The 23,996-nt window shown below is 34.5% G+C and overlaps 1 protein-coding gene across 1 annotated transcript in view; it reads right to left on the reverse strand.

Moving 5' to 3' along the window:
- Nucleotides 1–4,343: 4,343 nt before the first annotated feature.
- Nucleotides 4,344–23,996, reverse strand: part of LOC134251121 (cysteine-rich motor neuron 1 protein-like) — a gene marked incomplete at its 3' end in the record, with an annotated part of 34,928 nt that continues 15,275 nt past the window's right edge. The window contains exon 2 of the mRNA XM_062733482.1: nt 4,344–4,592. Within this exon, the coding sequence (XP_062589466.1) occupies nt 4,344–4,592 (249 nt within the window). The remainder of the gene's footprint in view (nt 4,593–23,996) is intronic.

Consider the following 23,996-nt stretch of genomic DNA (forward strand, 5'->3'; position numbering starts at 1 on the left):
CAGATTTCTATACAACTGTTTGTGTTAGACTTTGTCAAATGCCGGCCATCATAATAAACAATATCAAATTAGTCTTAACAACTTAATCTATGCCAAATTAATTTTGAAAAGAAAGGCTGGCCATCAAATGACATATTCTATAGACTGACCAGCAGTTCTTCTGTCTAATCCCCAAAGGATACAGATAAGGCAGCCCTTGATCAGATAGCCTTCGTACATTGAACTCATTAATTAATCTTTGACTGGATGCTTGTCTACTCATTACTCCCTAAATATTAATGGATCTGCACTTTTTATCCTAAAACACTTTTAAAACATATAAAATACTCCATGATTTCTTTTTAGATTTAATGCCAGACAGCTAGTTTTATATTTAATTCATATGGTCAAGTAGGCATGCTGATTCAACCCCACCCCATAAAATTAGTTTTTAATTAATTAATATTATATAATATCAGATTATTAGTTTATTGTGCAATATCAAATAAGTTTTAATTACTATTCATCAAATTCATTTTAAAACTTAGCTAGCCAACAAGAGCTATTTTTAATCTAACAGCTAGGCTGGCTGTCCATTTGCCCAATACCCAAGGGATAACACCAATGCTCTACTAGTTACCTCCTCACACTAAACTCATTAATTTCTCTCTAATTTGACATGCAACTTTCTGCTATCAAAATTCTTCCTGACCAGTGCTTGATAATTATGCCCATGGGACAAACTGAATTCCTCTCATTAACATTGAAATTTGTTTAAGATTGCTGTAAAGTATATGATGAAAAAATAAGTTTTTACTTGATTTAATACTTTTTAATAAGGATACAACTCTATTTTTTACATTTTTAGGATTATGAAATTTAAAATTTAAAAAACTTAGTTTTTTAAAAATTTTCACTAAAATTAAAGGTCACAGTGACCTTGAAATAGGTCGCGACACACCTTCTACCTAAGATGTATACTTTTGCCAAGTTTGATAGCTCTAGGTCTAATAGTTTTCTAGATATGAGCCGGACAGGATTTTTCCATATTTGGCCATAGCATCTTTATTAAAGGTCAGAGCGACCTACTTTTGGTGCGCGACACACCGTCTACCCAAGAAGTATCAGTTGACAAAGTTTGATAATCCTAGGCCTAATAGTATTGAAGTTATGAGCCGGACACGAATGGACAGATGGAGAATGGACGGACCTGAGGGCTATAACATAATACGTCCCATCTTAAGAAGGGCATATAAAAAAATTGAATTAAAATTAAATGCACTGATGTAGAAAAAATATTTTCAAAATCATTGGTATCAAAGTTCCTTTTTGGAGTTATCTTTCCTGTTGCCCGGGACTCAAAAACTTTGGCAAGTCTCCCCAATAGTTACTGGCTACTGAACTAGACAGACATAAAAGAGGAAAACTAGAGATGCACACTATTCATTAATATTTATAAACACAATGAGATGATGTATTATTGAAACGCACAGATTAGTGTTCAAAAATATCAACTTCCAACACAGACTCTGTTGACAATGTCAGTGGGTTGATTAGCGCATTAGCCTGAAAGTATAAATAACCTAAAAGTTCCCGTCATACCGGCATTCGTTGTTTACGAATTAATATGTAACATAAACCTAGTCATTTGTCTTTCATAGAAAAAAACGGAAATCTTTTTCTTGGTCACTCCGTGACCATGCCATGTGTTCATTGTTATGCGTGTCCTACTTTCTCTTTCAAAGACACTCTTACAAGCGGTTTCCAGGCAATTCGCCGATGCAAAATCAAAATGAAACCGGAAGTAAAAGTATTTTTTTCTCTATATAAGTCACAAGTCACATGGTGTGGAGGACCCTTAATATAAACAAGTTCAATTACAGGTAGATGAACAGAAAAATATGAAGTTGACATCAGATTCACATCAAAATTAATCCCACCATATGGCATGCCTCAAAAAAGAGTGTACTAAAATTTCAAGCATCTGCTATGAAAAGTTAATGAGAAAACTGTGACGAAAACTTGTTATGTATGAAACAGACGCACAGACAAACAGGAAGTTGACATCGGTTTTGAACAAAAATGTATCCCACCATATGACATGCCTCAAGGAAGTTTGTGTAAAATTTTCAAGCATCTGCGATGAGTAGTTGCTGAGAAAACTGCGACGAAAACTTGTTTTGTATAAAACGGACAGACGCACAGACAAACAGGAAGTTGACATCAGATTTGACCAAAAATGTACCCCACTGTATGGCATGCCTCAGAGAAAATTGTGTTAAAATTTCAAGCTTCTACGATGAGTAGTTGCTGAGAAAACTGCGACGAAAAATTTGTTACGGACAGACACACGGACACACAGACAGACACACAAGGGTAAAACAGTATACCCCCCTCTCCTTCAGAGCGGGGGTATAAAAAATTTTATTTTTATCAAAATTATTTCAAAAGTTATATTAATTTGAAATTTTGACTTCAGTCCATTCTCAGTTTATGGTCTTGGGGACTGAAATTCATAAATTTGGAAGAGGCATCCTTCTTCATAACTGTTTTTCTCAGTTAGACTGTTTAATACCCAGGAGATGAAAAAAAAGGTTTTCAAATAATTAATGTATTTTCACTATATCAAAAGAACCCCACCCTAAAACCAGAACCCTCGACCCAGGGGCCATGAAACTCACAATTTTAGAAGATATTCTTGCTCATCATAATTATGTACTTGGTTAGTTTGTTGAGTACCCAGGAACAGAAAAGAAGATTTTTAAAGAATTTATCCATTTTCACTATATAATCTACATAGCCCAGCCCTAACACCAAAACCCCTGACCCTGGGGCCATAAAATTCACAATTTTGGAAGCTATGTACTTGGTTAGTTTATTAAATACCTAGGAGCAGAAAAGAAGATTTTCAAAGAAATTATGCATTTTCACTATATAATCTACATAGTCCCACCCTAGCACTAGAACCCCTGACCCTGGGGCCATGAAATTCAAATTTTGGAAGAGGCAGATTATTCAACATAACTATGTACTTGGTTTGTTTATTAAATGCCTGGGAACAGAGAAGAAGATTTTCAAAGAAATAATGCATTTTCACTAACATAATCTATTAAGCCGGACCCTAGCACTAGAACCCCTGACCCTTGGGCCATGAATTTCAATACTTTGGTAGAGGACTCAATGCTCATTACATTCATGCCAACAGTTTGACTGCTTCATGTCCAGGAGTAAAGAAGAAGATTTTTAAAGATTGCATTAATTTTAGTGGTTTTGGCCCCACCCCTCAGGTCCCAAAGCAGGGACCATCAAATTCACAATTTTTGTTCCCCTTCACCCATACATGCTTTATGCCAAAATTGGTTGAAATTGGTTGAATGGTTGCAGAGAAGAAGTTAAAATATTCAAATGTTAACATACAACAAACAAGTCACAAAGAACGACGAACACCGCATGATGGATGAAAACAGATTAGATATAGGTCACCTGAGTTTACTCAGGTGCCCTTAAAAATGCATTTCAACTCATTAGTAATAATCAGCAATAATCAGTAGTGCCCCACCCCACAAAGCCCCAGACCCTGGCGCCACACATTTCAAAATTTTGGAAAAAGCACTCAGCTGTGCTCATCATAAATGCTTGATTAATACCAAGGAGCAGATTTGAATCCCCTTCACCAAAGGATTCTTTTTGACAAGTTTGATTGAAATTGGCCCAGTGGTTTTTTGAGAAGATGAAAATGTGAAAAGTTTATGACAATGATGACGGTAACAAAAACAACAACTACAGTAAAACACGGTTATAGCGAAGTCCTGGGGACCTGTGAATTTAATTCGCTATATCCGTAATTCGTTATATCCGTATAACGAATTTGTATAACCATATATAGCGAATTCGCAATCATGCATGTTTTCCTTCAAGTGTTACTATCAAATATGTTAGGGAAGCAAATATCACAAAACATACCTTCGATAACTAAGATTTTATTATGAATTGAATTTTATATACAAATGCTGAGAGAAAAAAAAGTCAGTTCAATTATTCAAATTTTGAAATCTTGGAAAGTTCGTTATAAAAGATGTCAAATTCATTATATTTATCCTCAACGGGACTCAAAATCAGTTCGCTATATCTGTAAATTCGTTATATCAGAGTTCGTTATAACCGTAAAATTTTACAAAGATTTGTTAGGAATTTTGCCGGGGACCCAGAAAAACTTCGTTATAACCGTGAATTCACTATATCCGTGTTCGTACTAAATGTTTTACTGTATAGACAACAGACAAATTTTGATCAGAAAAGCTCACTTGAACCTTTGGCTTAGGTGAGCTAAAAAGCTAACAGAACTTAATTCATTATTTACTGACCTGATAGTTGGCAAACATATTGGTCACAGCACAACCCTGGATGACCCTCAGCAGAGTGATGAAGCACACTCTCAAATCCTGGAGCACAACGTGTCTTCTTGCAGAAGTTCATGTTGCACACACATTGGTAGCTACCTTTACAACAACTGTTTACATGCTCGACCTGAACAAGAGTTGAATCCATTGGACACTTTCTCTTTATTGCAATGTCTGCACATTTTACTTTCTCACATTTCTTAGAAATGATTTCTGAAAATTTTCAAAAAATTATTACAAAAGTAGCAACATTTAAGACTGATGCACAATTATTTTAGCTTAATCCATATAGTACATATAATTTACACACTGGTCAGAATAATCTGTAAACATCAACTTATTAATTCAAACAAGAGGCCCAAGGGCCTTATTGGTCACTTGAATATGAAACAATTTAACAATCCATAGAGGATCCGAGGAATATAAAATAAACTGATAGAAATTGGTGCTTTAAATTCTTGCCCAAAAGTAATGGAAATAAGTTGATAGGGATCATTGGAAAAATTAAAGTATTCAGTAACAATTACTAATTAAGTCTAGTATTCAGTAACTACTCATAATTTACCGTAAAGTGGAAACTTTAGTGAGGCGCAAATTTAGCAATATGTCCTTCAGATTGGTATTTTATTTTTAGCGAGATGTAATTTTAGTGATTTTAAAATTCTCACTTTAAAGAAGCTATTACTAACAAGAGGCCCAAGGGCCTTGAATCGCTCTTCTGAAAAGTTGTACATTCTATCACTTCTATTTGAAGCCTCTAACTAAAAGTATCCTAAGACCAAAGTTGCATCAACTGAAAAGTTTGATGATTCTTAGCAAATTAGGACTGAAGATATGTTTTAAAAAGCTATTAAAAAACCATAATTAGGTCATAAGGTGACCTACTTTAAGATTGAAGTTTCCTGAGAACTCAATTAAGATGCGTTGATAAACAAAGATTGAAGATTCTAAGCCAGTAAGTACTTGAGATACTGCAGAAGTACATTTTTCCACGTGGATTAATTTACGCTATGTATGTGGTCACAAATTGTCCGTGGAATTTTGTCCAAGCATACTTAATATCGATGAATAGATGAAAGGCATATAGTAACAGTATAAGAAATCCATGTAATTTTCTACATGTGGATGAAACAGAAATTGAGATTCCGCGGAATTATGACCTAATGGAAAAAAAGTATGTCCGCAGTATTCAAAAGTAGGTCACCGTGACCTACTTTTTGTCTACATTCTCCAAAAACCCAAGATGCATCAACTGACAAAGTTTGATGATTCTAATCAAATAGTACCCAAGATACTTAAATATAGCCATAAAATGTCACAGGTAGGTCACTGTGACCTACTTTTTGGTCATCATTTCCCAAAAACCCAAGATGCATCAACTGACAAAGTTTGATGATTCTAAGCCAATAAGTAACTGAGATATTCAAAAGTAGGTCAACATGACCTACTTTTTGGTCAACAATCTCCGAAAACTAAAGATGCCCAAACTGATAATGTTTAACAATTCTAGATCAATAAGTTCTTGAGATGCTACAATATAGCCATGAAATGTCAAAAGTAGGTCAAGGTGATGTTATTTTTGGTTTACATTTCCCGAAAACTCAAAAAGATGCATCAATTGACAAAGTTTGATGATTCTAAGCCAATAAGTACCAGAGATATTCAAAAGTAGGTTACCCTGACCTACTTTTTTGTCTACATTCTTCGAAGACCCAAGATGCATCAACTGACAAAGTTTGATCATTCTAAGCCAAAAAGTACTCAAGATACTTAAATAAAGCCATAAAAACTCGAAAGTAGGTCAGCACGACCTACTTTTTAGTTGTCGATTTTCAAAAAAATAAGCTACATCAACTGACAAAGTTTGATGATTCTAAGCCAGTAAATACCTGAGATATTCAAAAGTAGGTCACCCTGACCTACTTTTTTGTCTACATTCTTCAAAGACCCAAGATGCATCAAATGACAAAGTTTGATCATTCTAAGCCAATAAGTACTCGAGATACTTAAATATAGCCATAAAATCTCAAAAGTAGGTCAGCACGACCTACTTTTTAGTTGTCGATTTTCGAAAGAACAAGATACATCAACTGACAAAGTTTGATGATTCGAAGCGAATAAGTATCTGAGCTAGTCAAAAGTAGGTCACAGTTACCTACTTTTTGGTCGGCATCCTTCGAAAACCCAAGATGCATCAACTGAAAAAGTTTGATGATTCTAAGCCAATAAGTATCGGAGATACTTAAATAAAGCAATAAAATGTCAAACAATAGGTCACCGGGACCTACTTTTTGGTCGACATTCTCAGAAAACCCAAGATGCATCAACTGACAAAGTTGAATGATTCTAAGCCAATAAGTGCCCAAGATACTTAACTATATAATGACCTACATTTTGGTCGACGTTTTCCGAAGTCCCAAGATGCATCAACTGACAAAGTTTGATGATCATAGGTCTGAAAGTATTTAAAATATGCCTTTCAAACAATTTGAAAACAAATGTCTGCAATATTCAAAAAGTAGGTCACAGTGACCTACTTTTTAATAAATACGTTTTAAGCCTCGAGATGCATCAACTTACAAGATTTGATTATTCTAAACCTCTCGGCATCTGAAATAATCAGATTAAATGTTTAAGAGAGGATTAGCCATTAAATTCAGAAAGTACGTTACAGTGACCTACTTTTAATTTGACATTGTTTGAGGACCCAAGATGCATCAACTGACAAAGTTTAATGATCATATGCCTTCAAATCAATTTGAAAACAAATGCCAGCTAAATTTAAAATGTAGGTCAACGAGACCTACTTTTGAGTTAAAATGATGTGAAGTCGTAAGATGCATCAACTTACAAGATTTGATGATCCTAGTCTTTATAGTAAGCAAAATATAAATGTTTTTATTAAGTGTAAATTAAGGTCAACTTTGAAGTGACCTTGAGACCACGCCCTTTGCCCCAGGGTAATTCCCCGTGCAAATTTTAATCTTCAACATATCTTGATCCTTGTATGCAAGTTTGGTGAAAATCTGCTTGGTGGTTCTGGAGAAGAAGATTTTTTAGCAACCAGTACTTTTTGTTTTGTTTTCCTGATTATCTACCATTGTTTTAGGGTCCAAACCCTAGTTTAAGTACAAATGGTAGCTCTTGGGCCAAGGATCCCCTATGACAAATTTGACACTGATTGGCCAAGGGGTTCTTGAGTTATGGCCCATATAGTCTGGTCCTGATTTTTAAAAAGAAGGCTAGAAATAACTTCTAACGGCAAATTATTATTATTTGGTCCAGCATAGTTTTTTAACCTATTTCGAGTATGCTGAATTAGAAAAATATGCTGGCCTTCATGAAAATGGTGTTAGAGAGGTCAAAATGGCGATTCAAAATGGTGGACATCAAATTTATCTAATTTTCTTGTAATGTCGTTCAAAATGGAGAAGTAGTAAAGGAATATCTGAGTGTATAAATACAAGTGTAAAAAAAAAATAATAAGATGCTATCATTATAAGTTTAACAAAGAAAATCTAGTCGTTTCTACACTTAATTCGAATTTTCTCTGATTTATTTTTCTATTGTTTCTATATTATTCTTTGTTCAGGATTTTACATTTGCAAATAGCCATACACTGCAGATTTGTAATTTTCCCTCTACATCTCACTATTCTACAATTGAATGATGCAGTTTTAAGTTAAAAGTCACAAGAGGCCCATGGGCCACATCGCTCACCTGAGCATTGTGGCTAGGAAAAAGTAGTAACTGGTTTATTATTGAAAAGTTTAAATCCATAAGTTTGGCCCTGCCCTACCCCTGGGGGTCATGATTTGAACAAATTTGAATCTACACTACATGAGGATGCATCCATATAAATATGAGCAATTATGGCTTTGCTATTCTTGAGAAGAAAATTTTTAAAGAGTTGTCATATATATTTCTATATAAAACTTTGGTCGGCCATTGTGGCCCCGCCCTACCCCCGGGGGTCATGATTTGAACAAATTTGAATCTACACTACCTGGGGATGCTTCCATATAAATATGAGCAATTATGGCTCTGCTGTTCTTGAGAAGAAGATTTTTAAAGAATTTCCCTATATATTTTTATATAAAACTTTGGTCGGCCATTGTGGCCCCGCCCTACCCCCGTGGGTCATGATTTGAACAAGCTTGAATCTACACTACCTGGGGATACTTCCATATAAATATGAGCAATTGCCAATTATGGCTCTGCTGTTCTTGAGAAGATTTTTAAAGAATTTTCCTATATATTTCAAAATAAAACTTTGGTCGGCCATTGTAGCCCCGCCCTACCCCCGGGGGTCATGATTTGAACAAACTTGAATCTACACTACCTGGGGATGCTTCATATAAATATGAGCAACTATGGCTCTGTTGTTCTTGAGAAGAAGATTTTTAAAGAATTTTCCTATATATTTCAATATAAAACTTAGGTCGGCCATTGTGGCCCCGCCCTACCCCCGGGAGTCATGATTTGAACAAACTTGAATCTACACTACCTGGGGATGCTTCCATATAAATATGAGCAATTATGGCTCTGCTGTTCTTGAGAAGAAGATTTTTAAAGAATTTTCCTATATATTTCTATATAAAACTTTGGTCGGCCATTGTGGCCCCGCCCTACCCCCGGGGGTCACGATTTGAACAAATTTGAATCTACACTACCTGGGGATGCTTCCATATAAATATGAGCAATTATAGCTTTGCTGTTCTTGAGAAGAAGATTTTTAAAGAATTTTCATATATATTTCTATGTAAAACTTTGGTCGGCCATTGTGGCCCCGCCCTACCCCCAGGAGTCACGATTTGAAAAAATTTGAATCTACACTACCTGGGGATGCTTCCATATAAATATGAGCAATTATGGCTCTGCTGTTCTTGAGAAGATTTTTAAAGAATTTTCCTATATATTTCTATATAAAACTTTGGTTGGCCATTGTGGCCCCGCCCTACCCCCGGGAGTCATGATTTGAACAAGCTTGAATCTACACTACCTGGGGATACTTCCATATAAATATGAGCAATTGCCAATTATGGCTCTGCTGTTCTTGAGAAGAAGATTTTTAAAGAATTTTCCTATATATTTCAATATAAAACTTCGGTCGGCCATTGTAGCCCCGCCCTACCCCCGGGGGTCATGATTTGAACAAACTTGAATCTACACTACCTGGGGATGCTTCCATATAAATATGAGCAACTATGGCTCTGTTGTTCTTGAGAAGAAGATTTTTAAAGAATTTTCCTATATATTTCAATATAAAACTTTGGTCGGCCATTGTGGCCCCACCCTACCCCCGGGGGTCATGATTTGAACAAACTTGAATCTACACTACCTGGGGATGCTTCCATATAAATATGAGCAATTATGGCTATGCTGTTCTTGAGAAGAAGATTTTTAGATAATTTTACTATATATTTCTATATAAAACTTTGGTCGGCCATTGTGGCCCCGCCCTACCCTCGGGGGTCATGATTTGAACAAACTTGAATCTACACTACCTGGGGATGCTTCCATATAAATATGAGCAATTATAGCTTTGCTGTTCTTGAGAAGAAGATTTTTAAAGAATTTTCCTATATATTTCTATGTAAAACTTTGGTCGGCCATTGTGGCCCCGCCCTACCCCCAGGGGTCACGATTTGAACAAACTTGAATCTACACTACCTGAGGATGCTTCCATATAAATATGAGCAATTATGGCTCTGCTGTTCTTGAGAAGAAGATTTTTAAAGAATTTTCCTATATATTTCTATATAAAACTTAAGTCGGCCATTGTGGCCCCGCCCTACCCCCGGGGGACATGATTTGAACAAACTTGAATCTACACTACCTGATGATGTTTCCCCATAAGTTTCATCTTTCATGGCACAGTGGTTCTTGAGAAGAAGATTTTTAAAACATACCACCAAATTTTCACTTATTCTCAATTATCTCACCTTGAATGAAGGCGTGGACATTTATTTGAATAAACTTGAATCCCCTTCACCCAAGGATACTTTGTGGCAAGTTTGGTAGAAATTGGCCCAGCGGTTCTTGAGAAGAAGTCGAAAATATGAAAAGTTTACAGACAGACGGACAGACAGACAGACGGACGCCGGACAAAATGTGATCAGAAAAGCTCACTTGAGCCTTCGGCTCAGGTGAGCTAAAAATGGTGATTCAAAATGGAGGATATTCATTTTTTTCAAATAATTTCTTAATGTCGTTTACATAGGAGAAAGGATTTGTGAATACATGTATCTTACTGAGCGTAGTACAACTATGTAAAATGACAATAGAACACTAATTATATGATCACTTTAAATCGGAAAATTTAGTCATTTAAATTTAAAATTTGTTATTTAGCTCAAAGTTGTAATTCAAATGACGTTTTATACATTAGATTTCGTAAAAATACCCAAACTGCTCAATTCTGATTCGTTTTGCAGAAAATAAAATACAGTTTTTTTTATTCATTTTGAAATAATGTTCAAATACGCAATGAAAGTTGAAGGATATTTTTGTTAATGACTTTTTATAAGATTTTTATAACACGGATTATTGTTTAATTACTTCTATTATTAAGATAAATTTTTGACAAGAATTCCGAAAACATTTTCCCTATTATCTGTCTCACCATGCTTCTTAATTCATATAAAAAGTTAATAATAATTGCTGTTTTGAGGACAATATGAAAATTATGCTACTTCAAGAGCATTAAGGTGAGTGAACATTGTACATAGTTCGAGGGTTGCTAAATCATATCAGTTGTTGGAAATTCTTCATCTATTTTTAGTCCAGTATAGAAAAATAAATGTTTCTGTTCATGTGGAAGGTCTAGTGCAACATAACTTAGTAGTAGGATTTTTAAAATGATGGACCACGACTAATTAGAGGGCTAGTAATTGTTACATCATATAAATCTGAATATACATGTATTATAATATCCAAATATAAACATATTTATTAAGAATTATCAGTATAATGTACGTAAACCATAAATTTTCTTGATTGTCCAGCTCTTATTTTGTGTCCCTACATTTGCATTTTGTTATCCTCAGTCAAAAATTCAACTGCATTCTCAAATATTTCATGTTGTGAACAGATAATTTGTATTGAACATTGTTGTATATATAAAAAAATTTGAAATTTACAAAATCTGAAATTGTGTTCAACCCCCCCCCCCCCCCCCTCGATTCTTGATACACCCTTACACTATCCTAAAAAAGAAGTGTGGATCAAGTTGCCTTGTAAAGTTCTTGAAGTGTTCAAGGAAATTTTGTTGTCAAGAGAAGTGTTGACTAGATCTAAGCCAAAAATGGCTTAGGCCTATTGGTACGACAGCTTGTAAGTGATAGGAAACATGAGGAATCTGCAGGCACTCTTAAATTGCATAATTATACAACTGTTCTCGCCAAAATATGCATACAATGTGATTCCAGATGATAAAGTTTGAGAACTTTCCTGCTAATAGAATAACCTTTCTACCCTAAAAGACAACAAATCTATACAAGCTAGGTCACAAAATAAAGAGCTACAGATGTACATGTCGTGAATATCAGAGATTTTTTTAAATCCCCAGCTTGAAAAGCAGGAGGATATAGAGTAATCTCTTATCCGCAACTCATCTCATATATCACTGAATGAAATTTGATGAAACAATCACACAGAATCTTTATTACATATTAAATTCCCATTGTGACCTCCTATTTTACTTTTTGATCCGACACATATTTTGGGTTTCCCATAGCAAAACATGGACACTGTCATTATACCGTATAACGGGTATTTTCTGCGGTTGTCCAATTTTTGCAAAATTTTGCGGATGGAACATTAGTTAGAAAATTCGGGCGACATCGAAACTACGATAGCAGTTCGGTAGTTTTTTTTCGATCTCATTTTCCACTTTTTAATCCTGTGTGTCTTGAGACTGTGATTAATAGCTTGTGTATACAATATGGCTTGATTGTCTCTTGAATTTCATTCAAATCAGATGACTGACAGTATTTGTTATGCCTTAATGCACGTGACAAGTGTGAATTTGGGGGTGGTTGATTATGCAACTGTTTGTTTTAGCTTTTTTGATAGCAATTAATTTTAAGTGCACAGGTATATTAGATTATGGCTTGGAGACATTAGTTATCATTATCTTTATTTTATAATAATATTTTCATTTGGGACTAGGCATAATTTTACAAAGAGTAACTAAAAGCAATTAGTAATTTAATCAAGTTTAATAGTGTAATACATGTGCCTGGATGATTTTACAAAACGTACTAAATATACAGTTTTTTTTCAATGGGTGGCATTGTAGCTCTCCTGTCTAATCAATATATTTTTGTCGGAGAGCTACAGATCTGCAGCTATTAACTCAACACCACGGCTATGTCTTAAGGTACATCAATAATCTGATAAGAGAGATAACTCTTAATGACATAAATGTCTATTATTCCTTTATGAATTTTAAAGGTTGAATTGTCTTTTTTGTCCAATTTTGCCCCGCTATATTTGTTTGTATTTTACTTATAAAATACACTTGGAAAATCATTAAGGTTCAAGCAACATTTTATATGAGTGGGCAAAGGATTTATGAGCCTTAAGGTTTTCTGCAAGTTCCATTGGGCTGCAAAAAATCTTTATGTTTAGCGTTAGCGGACGACTTGGAACTCGGAAAACGAAAGGTACATTTGAAAACAAACACATTATAAAAATGTACAAATACAGATGTTTGCCACACAGTTAACTCTTTGAGATCGGCACCCCTTTTTGTGTACCAAAAATTTTAATTTCGCTAAACCGAGTTTATCTTTGACACAATGTATATTCCCAGATGATGTAGAGGAATTCTTCATGATGTGCTTTTCCATTTCAGTATGTGTGTTTTTATTCGGATAGAAAGATTTTTTTACTCTAGTGTGGACACTAAAAAAAAAATAATAACTGAAACGTTGCCTAGCATGCAAAATTATAAGTCATGTTCTGTAACTTCGAGGTTCTAAGAAAGTGTTATTAACAAAATGGTTAATATAAGATGCCTATATTATTAGAGCCGTAGTATTAAGGGATATGCCTATCTGCATGGCCTCATACAAAAAATATTAACACCAGTGCTATCCGAATTATTTAATAATTGCTTTAGATATATAAATATGTATACCGGTACATGTATTTCAACACAATTTAACTAAATATGAAAAGCCGCGATTGCAGGTAAGCTGATGCCACTGCAAATACATGTACACTGCAGTACACCCATCATTGATCAAACTATGCATTTTTAGCTCACCTGAGCCGAAGGCTCAAGTGAGCTTTTCTGATCACATTTTGTCCGGCGTCCGTCTGTCCAGCTGTCCGTCGTCTGTCTGTCCGTAAACTTTTCACATTTTCGACTTCTTCTCAAGAACTGCTGGGCCAATTTCAACCGAACTTGCCACAAAGCATCCTTGGGTGAAGGGGATTCAAGTTTGTTCAAATGAAGGGCCACGCCCTCATTCAAGGGGAGATAATTGGGAATTAATGAAAATTTGGTGGTATGTTTTAAAAATCTTCTTCTCAAGAACCATTGTGCCAGGAAAGATGAAACTTATGGTGAAACATCCTCAGGTAGTGTAGATTCAAATTTGTTCAAATCATGTGCCCCGGGGGTAGGGCGGGGCCACAATGGGCAACCAAAGTTTTATATAGAAATATATAGGAAAATTCTTTAAAAATCTTCTTCTTAAGAACAGCAAAGCCATGATTGCCCATATTTATATGGAAGCATCCCCAGGTAGTGTAGATCCAAGTTTGTTCAAATCATGACACCCGGGGGTAGGGCGGGGCCACAATGGCCGACCAAAGTTATATATAGAAATATATAGGAAAATTCTTTAAAAATCTTCTTCTCAAGAACAGCAAAGCCATAATTGCTTATATTAATATGGAAGCATCCCCAGGTAGTGTAGATCCAAGTTTGTTCAAATCATGACCCCCGGGGGTAGGGCAGGGCCACAATGGCCAACCAAAGTTTTATATAGAAATATATAGGAAAACTCTTTAAAAATCTTCTTCTCAAGAATAGCAAAGTCATAATAGCTCATATTTACATGTATATGGATGCATCCTCAGGTAGTGTAGATTCAAGTTTGTTCAAATCATGACCCCCATGGGTAGGGCGGGGCCAAACTTTTGGATTTAAACTTTTCAATAGTATTGTAAACCAATTTCTACTTTTTCCTTGCCACAGGTGAACGATGTGGCCCATGGGCCTCTTGTTTGATTTTGCTTTAATTTTTTTTTTTCATTTTAAAACTTTTCATAAATCTGAGATGGAAACCAGACAATCTTTGAATAGACATATCACTAATTAATATCTGACGAGATTTGATCGATTCCAGGAATTCATTTTAATTTTTCTTAGGATTTTAATGTCGAGCTCATATGCTAAAACATGACAAGTAACTCTCGGCTGTATTTTTTTGTCAAGCAGGTGAGAATTTGTATTTTGGGGATATGATCGTGAATGGTCAAGTCATTCCGACATTTGGACTCTATTTTACAGAAACCAATTTCTATAACGTTTTTGATATGATGTTCAATTGTTGTGTCCAAGTGTTAAGTGTCGATACCCCCCAAAAAAAATAATTAAAAAAAATAATAAAAATAAAGTTCAGCAGCATTCCTTTCACTACTGCTTTTGATACAGTCTGCATACATGCCAACTTTCCCGATTTAGGCGGGATCCTCCCCATTTTACCCTTTCATCCCACCTTCCCGATCGGGAGAGAAAAATTGCCCTAATTTCCCGATTTGGAAAAAAAATCATCTTAAAATTTCAGATTTAGAATCGAAAATAAAACTCGGATTCCGGGATAATTTCGCATTCAAATCAGAGAATGAATTAAGAATACTTTATATATATATATTCATGTGTAAAATCATAACTGCCATTACAGCCTTACACTACGCTGGCAACTTTAAACTATACATATACTGAATGCGGTAACTAACGTAATCTTACATGGAACTTGAACAGATTTTATTGTAATATAATTACAATGGGATTGAGCACAAGTTCTGAAAACTTATAACGCCCTCTCCCTATACATGTAAATTACACATTTCATTCTTTGCAGTATTCAGTGAATCAAACCCCCACAATAAGACATGTGTATCTAGTATGTGGATTTTGTCAAAATGTAAACATTTATGTAAAAATTCATTTCTGGCGTTCGCATACTTGGGACGTACGAAAAAAATAATAATATGTGTCCTAAACTTTGCCGTAATCAAAGTAAGAAGGTGGATCTATGGAATCCGGATAGGGCCACGCAATTCACTATCGCATCATCGCACCATCGAGGTTTAGGTCGATAGTGCGATGAAGAGATAATGCGATGACGATGAGGCGATGGTGCGATAGCGATGAAGTGATGGTGCGATAGTGCGATGACGATGATGCTATGGCGCGACAATGCGATGACGATGGTGCGACAATGCGATGACGCGATGGTACGATGACGCGATGGTGCGATAGTGATGACACGATGATGCGATGACGATGGTGCGATAGTACGATGACGATGAAGCGATATTCACTATCGCTCAATCGTGCTGTCGCACCATCGCCATCGCATTATCGCGCCATAGCATCATCGTCATCGCGCTATCGCATCATCGCTTCATCATTATCGCACCACCGTTTCATCGTTATCGCGCCATCGCATTATCGCGCCATCGACCTTTAAGTTGATGCTCGATGGTGCGATAGTGAAGTGCGTGGCCCTATCCGGATTCCATATGGATCAGATCTAAATTTTTTAATCTTACATGTAGATATGGATATTGAAACTCAAAGTCTAAATATTTTTTTATGTGGAATGTGTAGGTCTAGACGTCTGCAACGTCATGAATACTACCTCCGCCTTTTTCTCGAAAGTTCTTTTCCCACTAACATGTCAGAGTTATCTATCTTTACTTATTGTCACCACGTAAATAGAGAAAATCAATTTATTGACGGTACCTCAAATCTCCAAAATGAAGAATCCGATTGAATGAATAATATATTTAGTATTTTTGTAGAATAATTTGTATATACATCGCTGTACTGTATACTGCGTACAATATTATTTTCTTCAAAGTGCTTAGTTGACACAGAACGGATATTTTTTTTTACATATAAATTTGTAAATAAATAACTTTCAATATACAGACTAACACTACACAGTCAAATTTAAACTTTACATATACTGAATTAAGTAGCATGCAAAAGATGAAAAATTGAATGTGTAAATATGTTGATCTGGAGAGCGTATATATATATGTCTCTAACGTCATCAATACTATTTCCGCCTTAATCTCGAAAGTTCTATTCTCATTCACAGGTCAGAGTTATCTTTCTTTACCCACCTTATACATACTACGTAAATAGAGAAAATTTCAGTACCGAAAATATAAAAAATGCGGAATCTGATTTAAAAACAAATTATATATTTAGTATTTGTAGAAAAATGTCTGTTTTACATAAGAATATCTTGAAAAAATATCTAAAAACAAAAAAAATAAAAAATTGACCAAAAACTAGAACTGTCCAATAGGGACAAATACCCCCCGCTGGGTTTTTCAGAGAAGGTGCCAATTCAAAAATACTTTATGGATCTAGAGATGTTCACAATTTACTTTAAAAAATTTGCAGTGAAATAAAATTGCTCATCATGTTTCTTTATGAATGAAACGGAGGTGCAACCAAATGAAACATCAATACTAATACATTGTAATTCCATTGTAACATTTTTTTTTATTTTTATCATTTAATTTTTCTTCATTACTGCATTAAAAAAATATATTGCAATTATGTGTTATGTCACTCTGCAAACTGATTGTTGAAAAAAGAAACCATTATACAAAATCAAATTAATCTTGATATATCAATTTGAAATGCATTTTGAAAATAAAGAACTGGTCATCCAGTAATGAAGTGTTTTGACAGACAATAAATTACAATTAAGAGAATAAGAGAAGAGAGATCTTTAATTCTTGTGCCTTATTCCCTGAAGATTTGATAACACACACACACTTGATAAGAGATATGCCTAAACAACTTCCAACACCAAACTCATTAATTTATCTTTAACTGGATGCATGTCCAGTCATTATTCCCAAGAGACAAATGAAATTACATTATCTTCTGTGCAATGTAAAAACTGTTTTTAACACTTGATGTTTCTTTTTTTTTAAGTTTTTATGAGTAGTTTTAAGCTGTAGTTCATGTTTTTGTACAGATATTCTAGATTCTATGTCTCAAACCTTATACATGAGCCCAAAATGAACAAGTCAATTAAAATTTTAAAAAACCGGTAAAATGCAGAAAAATGAACAAAAAGAGTTGAAAATTCCAGGTGCACAACTTCATATGGTGAATAATAATTGTACAAATTTTCAGATTAATCCTTGCGATAGTTTCTGAGAAACGGTCCAAACAAAACCCCAAAATAAAAATGAAAAAACACCTGTAAAATTCAAAATAATAATCCAATCAAGATGAAAAATATCAGGTGCACAACTTCATATGGTGAATAATATGTGTACAAATTTTCAGACAAATCCTTCCAATAGTTTCTGAGTAATGGTCCGGACAAAGTCTCGTCTACAGACAGACGGACAGACGGACAGACGTACAGGGTGATTCCAATATACCCCCCCTAAACTTCGTTTGCGGGGGGTATAACAAATTCACTTCCGGTTCGGACAGGAAGTATTGGAAACACACGAAAACAACTTCAAAACAAATAGAATATCATGATCTAATACTCCTGTAAATTTCATATCTTTACCTAAAACCGTTTCCGAGAAAACTGCCGGACAAAAGTCCATTTTAAAATTCGAAAATCGGCCATAACTTCGGACCGGAAGTGAATTTTTCAAAAAACGGAATTTTATATAAACTTCATATATCAACCTACTTACATGAGAAAAATTGTGAAAATCTATCCAGCCATCTCTGAGTAATCGTGCTCACAAAATTTGGGAGGAATAATGATAATGATAATAATAATAACTAGACTCTTGTTGCCATGGCAACAAAAAAGTCTTCCGTTCCTGTATGATACCGTTTGCATTGATTTTTATATGTAGAGAAACGTGAACATTAAGTAATAATTCTAATATTGTAAAGAAACTAAGTTTTTCCTTTCAGTACTTGCAGTCCTTTGATTTTTAATGCAAAAATGAATGAATCTGTTGTCCTCATATATAATACTGTATGTGTGCAGTTTTTTTTTTTATCAAGAAGTATATTTTAACTATTTTAAATTTAATGGCTGAGTATCTATAAAACATTGTCTCAGAACTTACAGTACTTTGATTTTCACTACAAAAAATATCCTTTCAGTCCTTGTGGTACATGTGCTTTAATCTTTATTGGCTGACGAAAATAGCTTCCATATGTTACTTTTTGTATGCATTGATGTTTATGTGTAGAAAAACAAGCTAGTTTATACTACATGTACACTGTGGTGAGAAATAGGTTGGTATGTAAAAAAAAAGTCCTCTCAGTACTAAAAGTACTTTGATTTTTATTGCAATTTTAAGTTGTCAACCTTATATATATGAGACTGTATTTATTGATTTTGTATGAAGAGAAACATGTAAATACAAGAAAACATTGACGTTACCATCAATTGTCGCCCGGGAAATATATAAAGTAAAAAATGAAAATGAGTCTTGATCATCAAACCGCTTTGATGTGTGTGAAAAGGCATGCGTCTAATTGATGGAGACGATAGTCGCGAATATTTTGAAAACTTGTAGTCGGATAAAAGTAAATAAAAAAAAGATACCATTTTAAACTTGATCAATTCCTCAAGTAAATGTTGGCTGTATAAAATATCAATTGAAGTTAAACACACGCATCACCTATATTTAAAAATGTATTAATTTTCAATTTTAGAATATAAAATACGAACTGTGCAGAGTACGTTTTTATCCGAGAAGTAAAATTCGATGTTCTAAAAAAAGGGACCTGTCGTTTTTTTGATAGTAAATGATAAGCAACTTTATATATTAAATATGAAAAACATATATATTTTTACAGATTCACTTTATGGAAGTAAATATATTATATATCTCGTAATTTTTAAACGTAAAGAACATTTTGATTAACAATCTTTTAAATGTTGAGAAAACCTTCAATTCTAAATAACTAACTCCCATCCCAATCCCCATACACCAACACTTATATTATATGTATAGAGCAGCCCGGTCCTCCGGGCTGCAATAACCTTCATGTAATTTAAAGTAAAAAATGTTCCATCAGTACTTTCAGTACTTTGATTTTATAAATGCAAAACGAAAGTAGATGAAATCTAAAAAACGCGTTATCTGATTTTAAAACAAATTATATATTTGGCTTCTATGGAACTATCTCTATTATGCCTAGAAATATTTTGAAAAAATGTTCAAAAACAAAAAAGTCGAAAATTGACCGAAAAACAAATTCACTTCCGGTGCGGACAGGAAGTACCAGAAACACACGAAAACTACTTCAAAACAAGAACAATGTCATAATATAAAACTTCTGTAAATTTCACATCTTTACCTCAACTCCTTCTCAAGAAAAATTCCGGACAAAATGTCATTTAAAAATTGGAAATTCGGCCATAACTTCGGACCGGAAGTAAATTTTTCAAAAAACGGAATTTTATATAAACTTCATATATCAGCCAACTATTATGTGAAAAATTGCCGAAATCTATCCAACCATCTCTTCGTAATCGCGCTCACAAAATTTGGGAGGAATAATAATAATAATAACTAGAGCAAAGCTCGTTGCAAAGCAACGTGTAGGTCTTCCGTCCTGTTTGACCGGAAGTAGCATTAATTTTTAACAAAAATGAGAAATAACGCCTAAAAATGGTTTGAATCCTTTAACGCTATGTTAATTAATGCAAAAATAAGCAATTTTTTGCTACTTCCGGTTTGACCGGAAGTGACGACAACGGACGAAAAAATTACTTTTTTGCTTCTAGAGACATTTGTTACCAAAAAACTTGTCAAGAACGGCAAAAATACGCGTTTTTCGACTACTTCCGGTTTGGCCGGAAGTGATGACGCCGGACGTTTTCTGATGACTTCAATAGATTAAGCTTGTCATTTTGAACAACTTTGCTTCTTTGACGTATTACAAATTCTCAATACGTTTTGAGATATAAAGAAAAAACTGTTGGCCCCTCCCTTTTTTCGAGATATCATTTGAAAGATCTTTAAATTCTGCACTTCTTTTGTTCTATACATTTTCACAAAATATTTTCAGGTAAAAAGATATCGAAGAAAAGGTGTGAGAAATTTTGAAATTTGTGATAGGTCTATTTTCGGGCCATAGCGAGCGCCGATGAGCGTCACTTCCGGTAAATTTGATATACCTGATGCACCTCTCCAGACATAGCTCTACCTAGCCTCAAAGTTTGAAGTTTCTATCTAGAGCCGTTTTTCGGGAAAATTGTGGACAAAATGACCCATAAAAATCAGAAAATGGACGATATCTCTAGACCGGAAGTGACGTCATCGAAACGGAAAAAAACGCATAAGGTTCAAGTGATGTTCCATAGGTCCTGAAAGTTTCTTAAGATTTTGTTGAGCCGTTTTCGAGAAATCGCGTGCACAAAATCGGTAAGAAAAAAAAAAATAATAATACAAGTGAAAAAGAAACCGAAGAAAAACAATAAGGTCTTCCGCTGAAGACGGAAGACCTTAATAATAAAAAGAAACAATACAAACACTATAAGTCTTCCGTTGTGAACGGAAGACTTAAAAAGAAACAATACAAACACTATAAGTCTTCCGTTGTGAACGGAAGACTTAACTAGATGCGTTCTTGTTGCTGGTGCAACAAGCAGGTCTTCCGACCGATTTTCGTTAGAATTCTATGCTGCGTCATCCCAAAAAATTTCAGAATGTATTTTTTTCGTTTACGTTCATTTACAGCAGCCTCTTAACATATCTCATGATTATTACAGGTAGTCCTCAAAATATCTCAAAAATAGCTTTTAAAAATCGGCAAAATCTTCCACACGTGTTATAAAAGAGAGAAAAGTCATTTGCAACTGAAAAAAGACATAAACAAAGAAATTTTTTTTGAAACGGCCCCAGCGGGATTCGAACCCCCGACAGTAGGACAAAGTTTGGTTCGGTCATATCTTTTGAATAGATGCACGCATCAAGATACTGAACACATATTTAGAATTCTCATAAGACACACTATAAACTCTGTAAATCCTAAAGAAAAATATTGAAAAACAAAAAAGTTGAGAAATGAGACTTTTTGAATTCACTTCCGTTTGCGACCGGAAGTGCCGACGACGAAAAATAAAGGTCGTTGCCCATAACGGAGTTTGATGTTCTATCACCTCAGTGAGTTTCACTTTCATATCTTAAGCCGTTCTCGAGAAAACTGCTGGACAAAATGCCTTTAAAAAAAAACGAAAATCACCAAAAATCGCGAACGGAAGTGAATTTTGAAAAAATGAAAAACACATCTGGAGATATTCTCATGATGCATCTTCCCTGAGAAAATCTTTGAAATCTGTCCACTCATAGCTGAGATATCGGCTGTATTATGAAAATAGAATAATAATAATAATAATAATAAAAATAAAAAACAGAAGGAAAACAATTAGGTCTTCCGAAGGAAGTTGGAAGACCTTAATAAGAAACAGAGTAAAAACAATATGTTCCCCAACTTCGTTTGGGGAACATAATGAGCCTGGTGTTAAAATTATGTTTCTATTATGTTTCAGACGAGGATATTGAATTTAAAAAATTAAAAATGGAAACTGAAATTCAAATATATTTAATCAACGTATTTAAAAAAAGTAAACTTAAAAAATCCACTTGGTAGTAGAAAAGATTATTATTTATTACTTCACGCTGAAAAAAACAATTTTATACACCATGAGTTCATCTAAATGAAAGTCATATTTATTCTATTTTATCCTGCAACTACCCCTTGCATTGACCTAATAAAGGTAACCTAATAAACGAAAGCTTTATTCGGTCACTGCCCTAATAAAGCCTCGTGCATGTATTCCGACGTTCCAAAAGCATTGTGACGTCATGTATATTACAACGTTTATGCCATGGCGTCATAGTTTCAACTGTAGAGATGTGCCTAAATCTGTCGAAAAAAGCTAGTTTTGGACGTTCAAATGGTAAAAATATGCTGCATGATAAACAAAATACATGATAACTCTTGAAATATAAGCGATATTTGGGCTCGGGTCGAAAACGTAAGAGGGCTCGGCAAGCCTCGCCCTCTATCACGTTTTCTTACCCTCGCCCAAATATCGCTTATATTTCAAGACAGTAACCATGTATTTTATATATATCGGGATTGGACCTCTATCTTTTTTTCATGGTATTGGGGGGGGGGGGGGGGGGGGTTATTGTATCAACACAATAAAGATTGCATGTATTTAAAAATGTTGGTAATGTTTAGAAACTGAATTCGAGACTGTAACGACATTACATTTTCAATGAGTAATGCCAACGTTGTTTTGAGGTGTCTTAATTATTAAATTGCTCATAAAATACTGGAAAAATGAGATAATTAAATTATATATTTAAAAGTTATCCATATTTGCATTCAGAAAGTACCAGCTAGGCTATATAAGGGCCCGTTTTCTCGTATACAGCAGTCATTAATTAATAACATTTAGTAGAAATATTATTTAAAAAAAGAGTTGGGGTATCTTTTGTTCTATTTAAACCTTTTCCTTGCAATTGCTACTTAAAGGATTAATGTTTGCTTACTTTACTGTACTTAGATTAAAATTATTGGAACAAGAGATGTTTGTAAAACACTTATGCCCCCCTCCCCCCAAATTGGATTTTTCCTAAGTCCAAAAGTGCATAACTCTGTCTAAAATGGTGCAATCGTACCCAAAACAAAACTTGACTTAGATATTCAGCTGAAAAATCTGTATACTAAATTTTATTTCATTATGTGCAACCTCTGCAAAGAAAATGAACGGAAACTGCAAATAATTGGAATTTTTCTAAGTCAAAGGGGCATAACTCTGACAAAAAGGTTGTGATCGAACCCAAAACAGAACTTGTCCTAGATATTCAGCTGAAACATCCGTATACTAAATTTCATTTGAATATGTGCAACCTCTGCAAAGAAAATGAATGGAAACGGCAAATAAGTGGAATTTTTATAAGTCCAAGGGGCATAACTCTATCAAAAAAGGTGCGATCAAACCCAAAACAGTACTCGACCTAGATATTCAGCTGAAACATCTGTATACTAAATTTCATTTCAATATGTGCAACCTCTGCAAAGAAAATGAACGGAAACTGCAAATAAATGGAATTTTTCTAAGTCCAAGGGGCATAACTCTGTCAAAAATGGTGTGATCGTACCCAAAACAGAACTTGACCTAGATATTTACCTGATAAACCTGTATACCAAATTTCATTTCAGTATATGCAGCGGTTGTAAAGAAAATGAACGGAAACTAAATGGACAGCAGCAAAGCAATATGCCCTCCCTTCTTCGAAGGGGGGCATAATAAATATGACTCTTTTATAAGCATTTTTCTTACATCCGATTACTTTGGTTAAACAGGTGCTTTTTCATTATCAATTTGACGCTTT

This window comes from Saccostrea cucullata, unplaced genomic scaffold (assembly GCF_032062105.1).
Source record: "Saccostrea cucullata isolate Sc308-1 unplaced genomic scaffold, CSIRO_AGI_Scuc_v1 ctg5425, whole genome shotgun sequence".
NCBI lineage: Eukaryota > Metazoa > Mollusca > Bivalvia > Ostreida > Ostreidae > Saccostrea > Saccostrea cuccullata.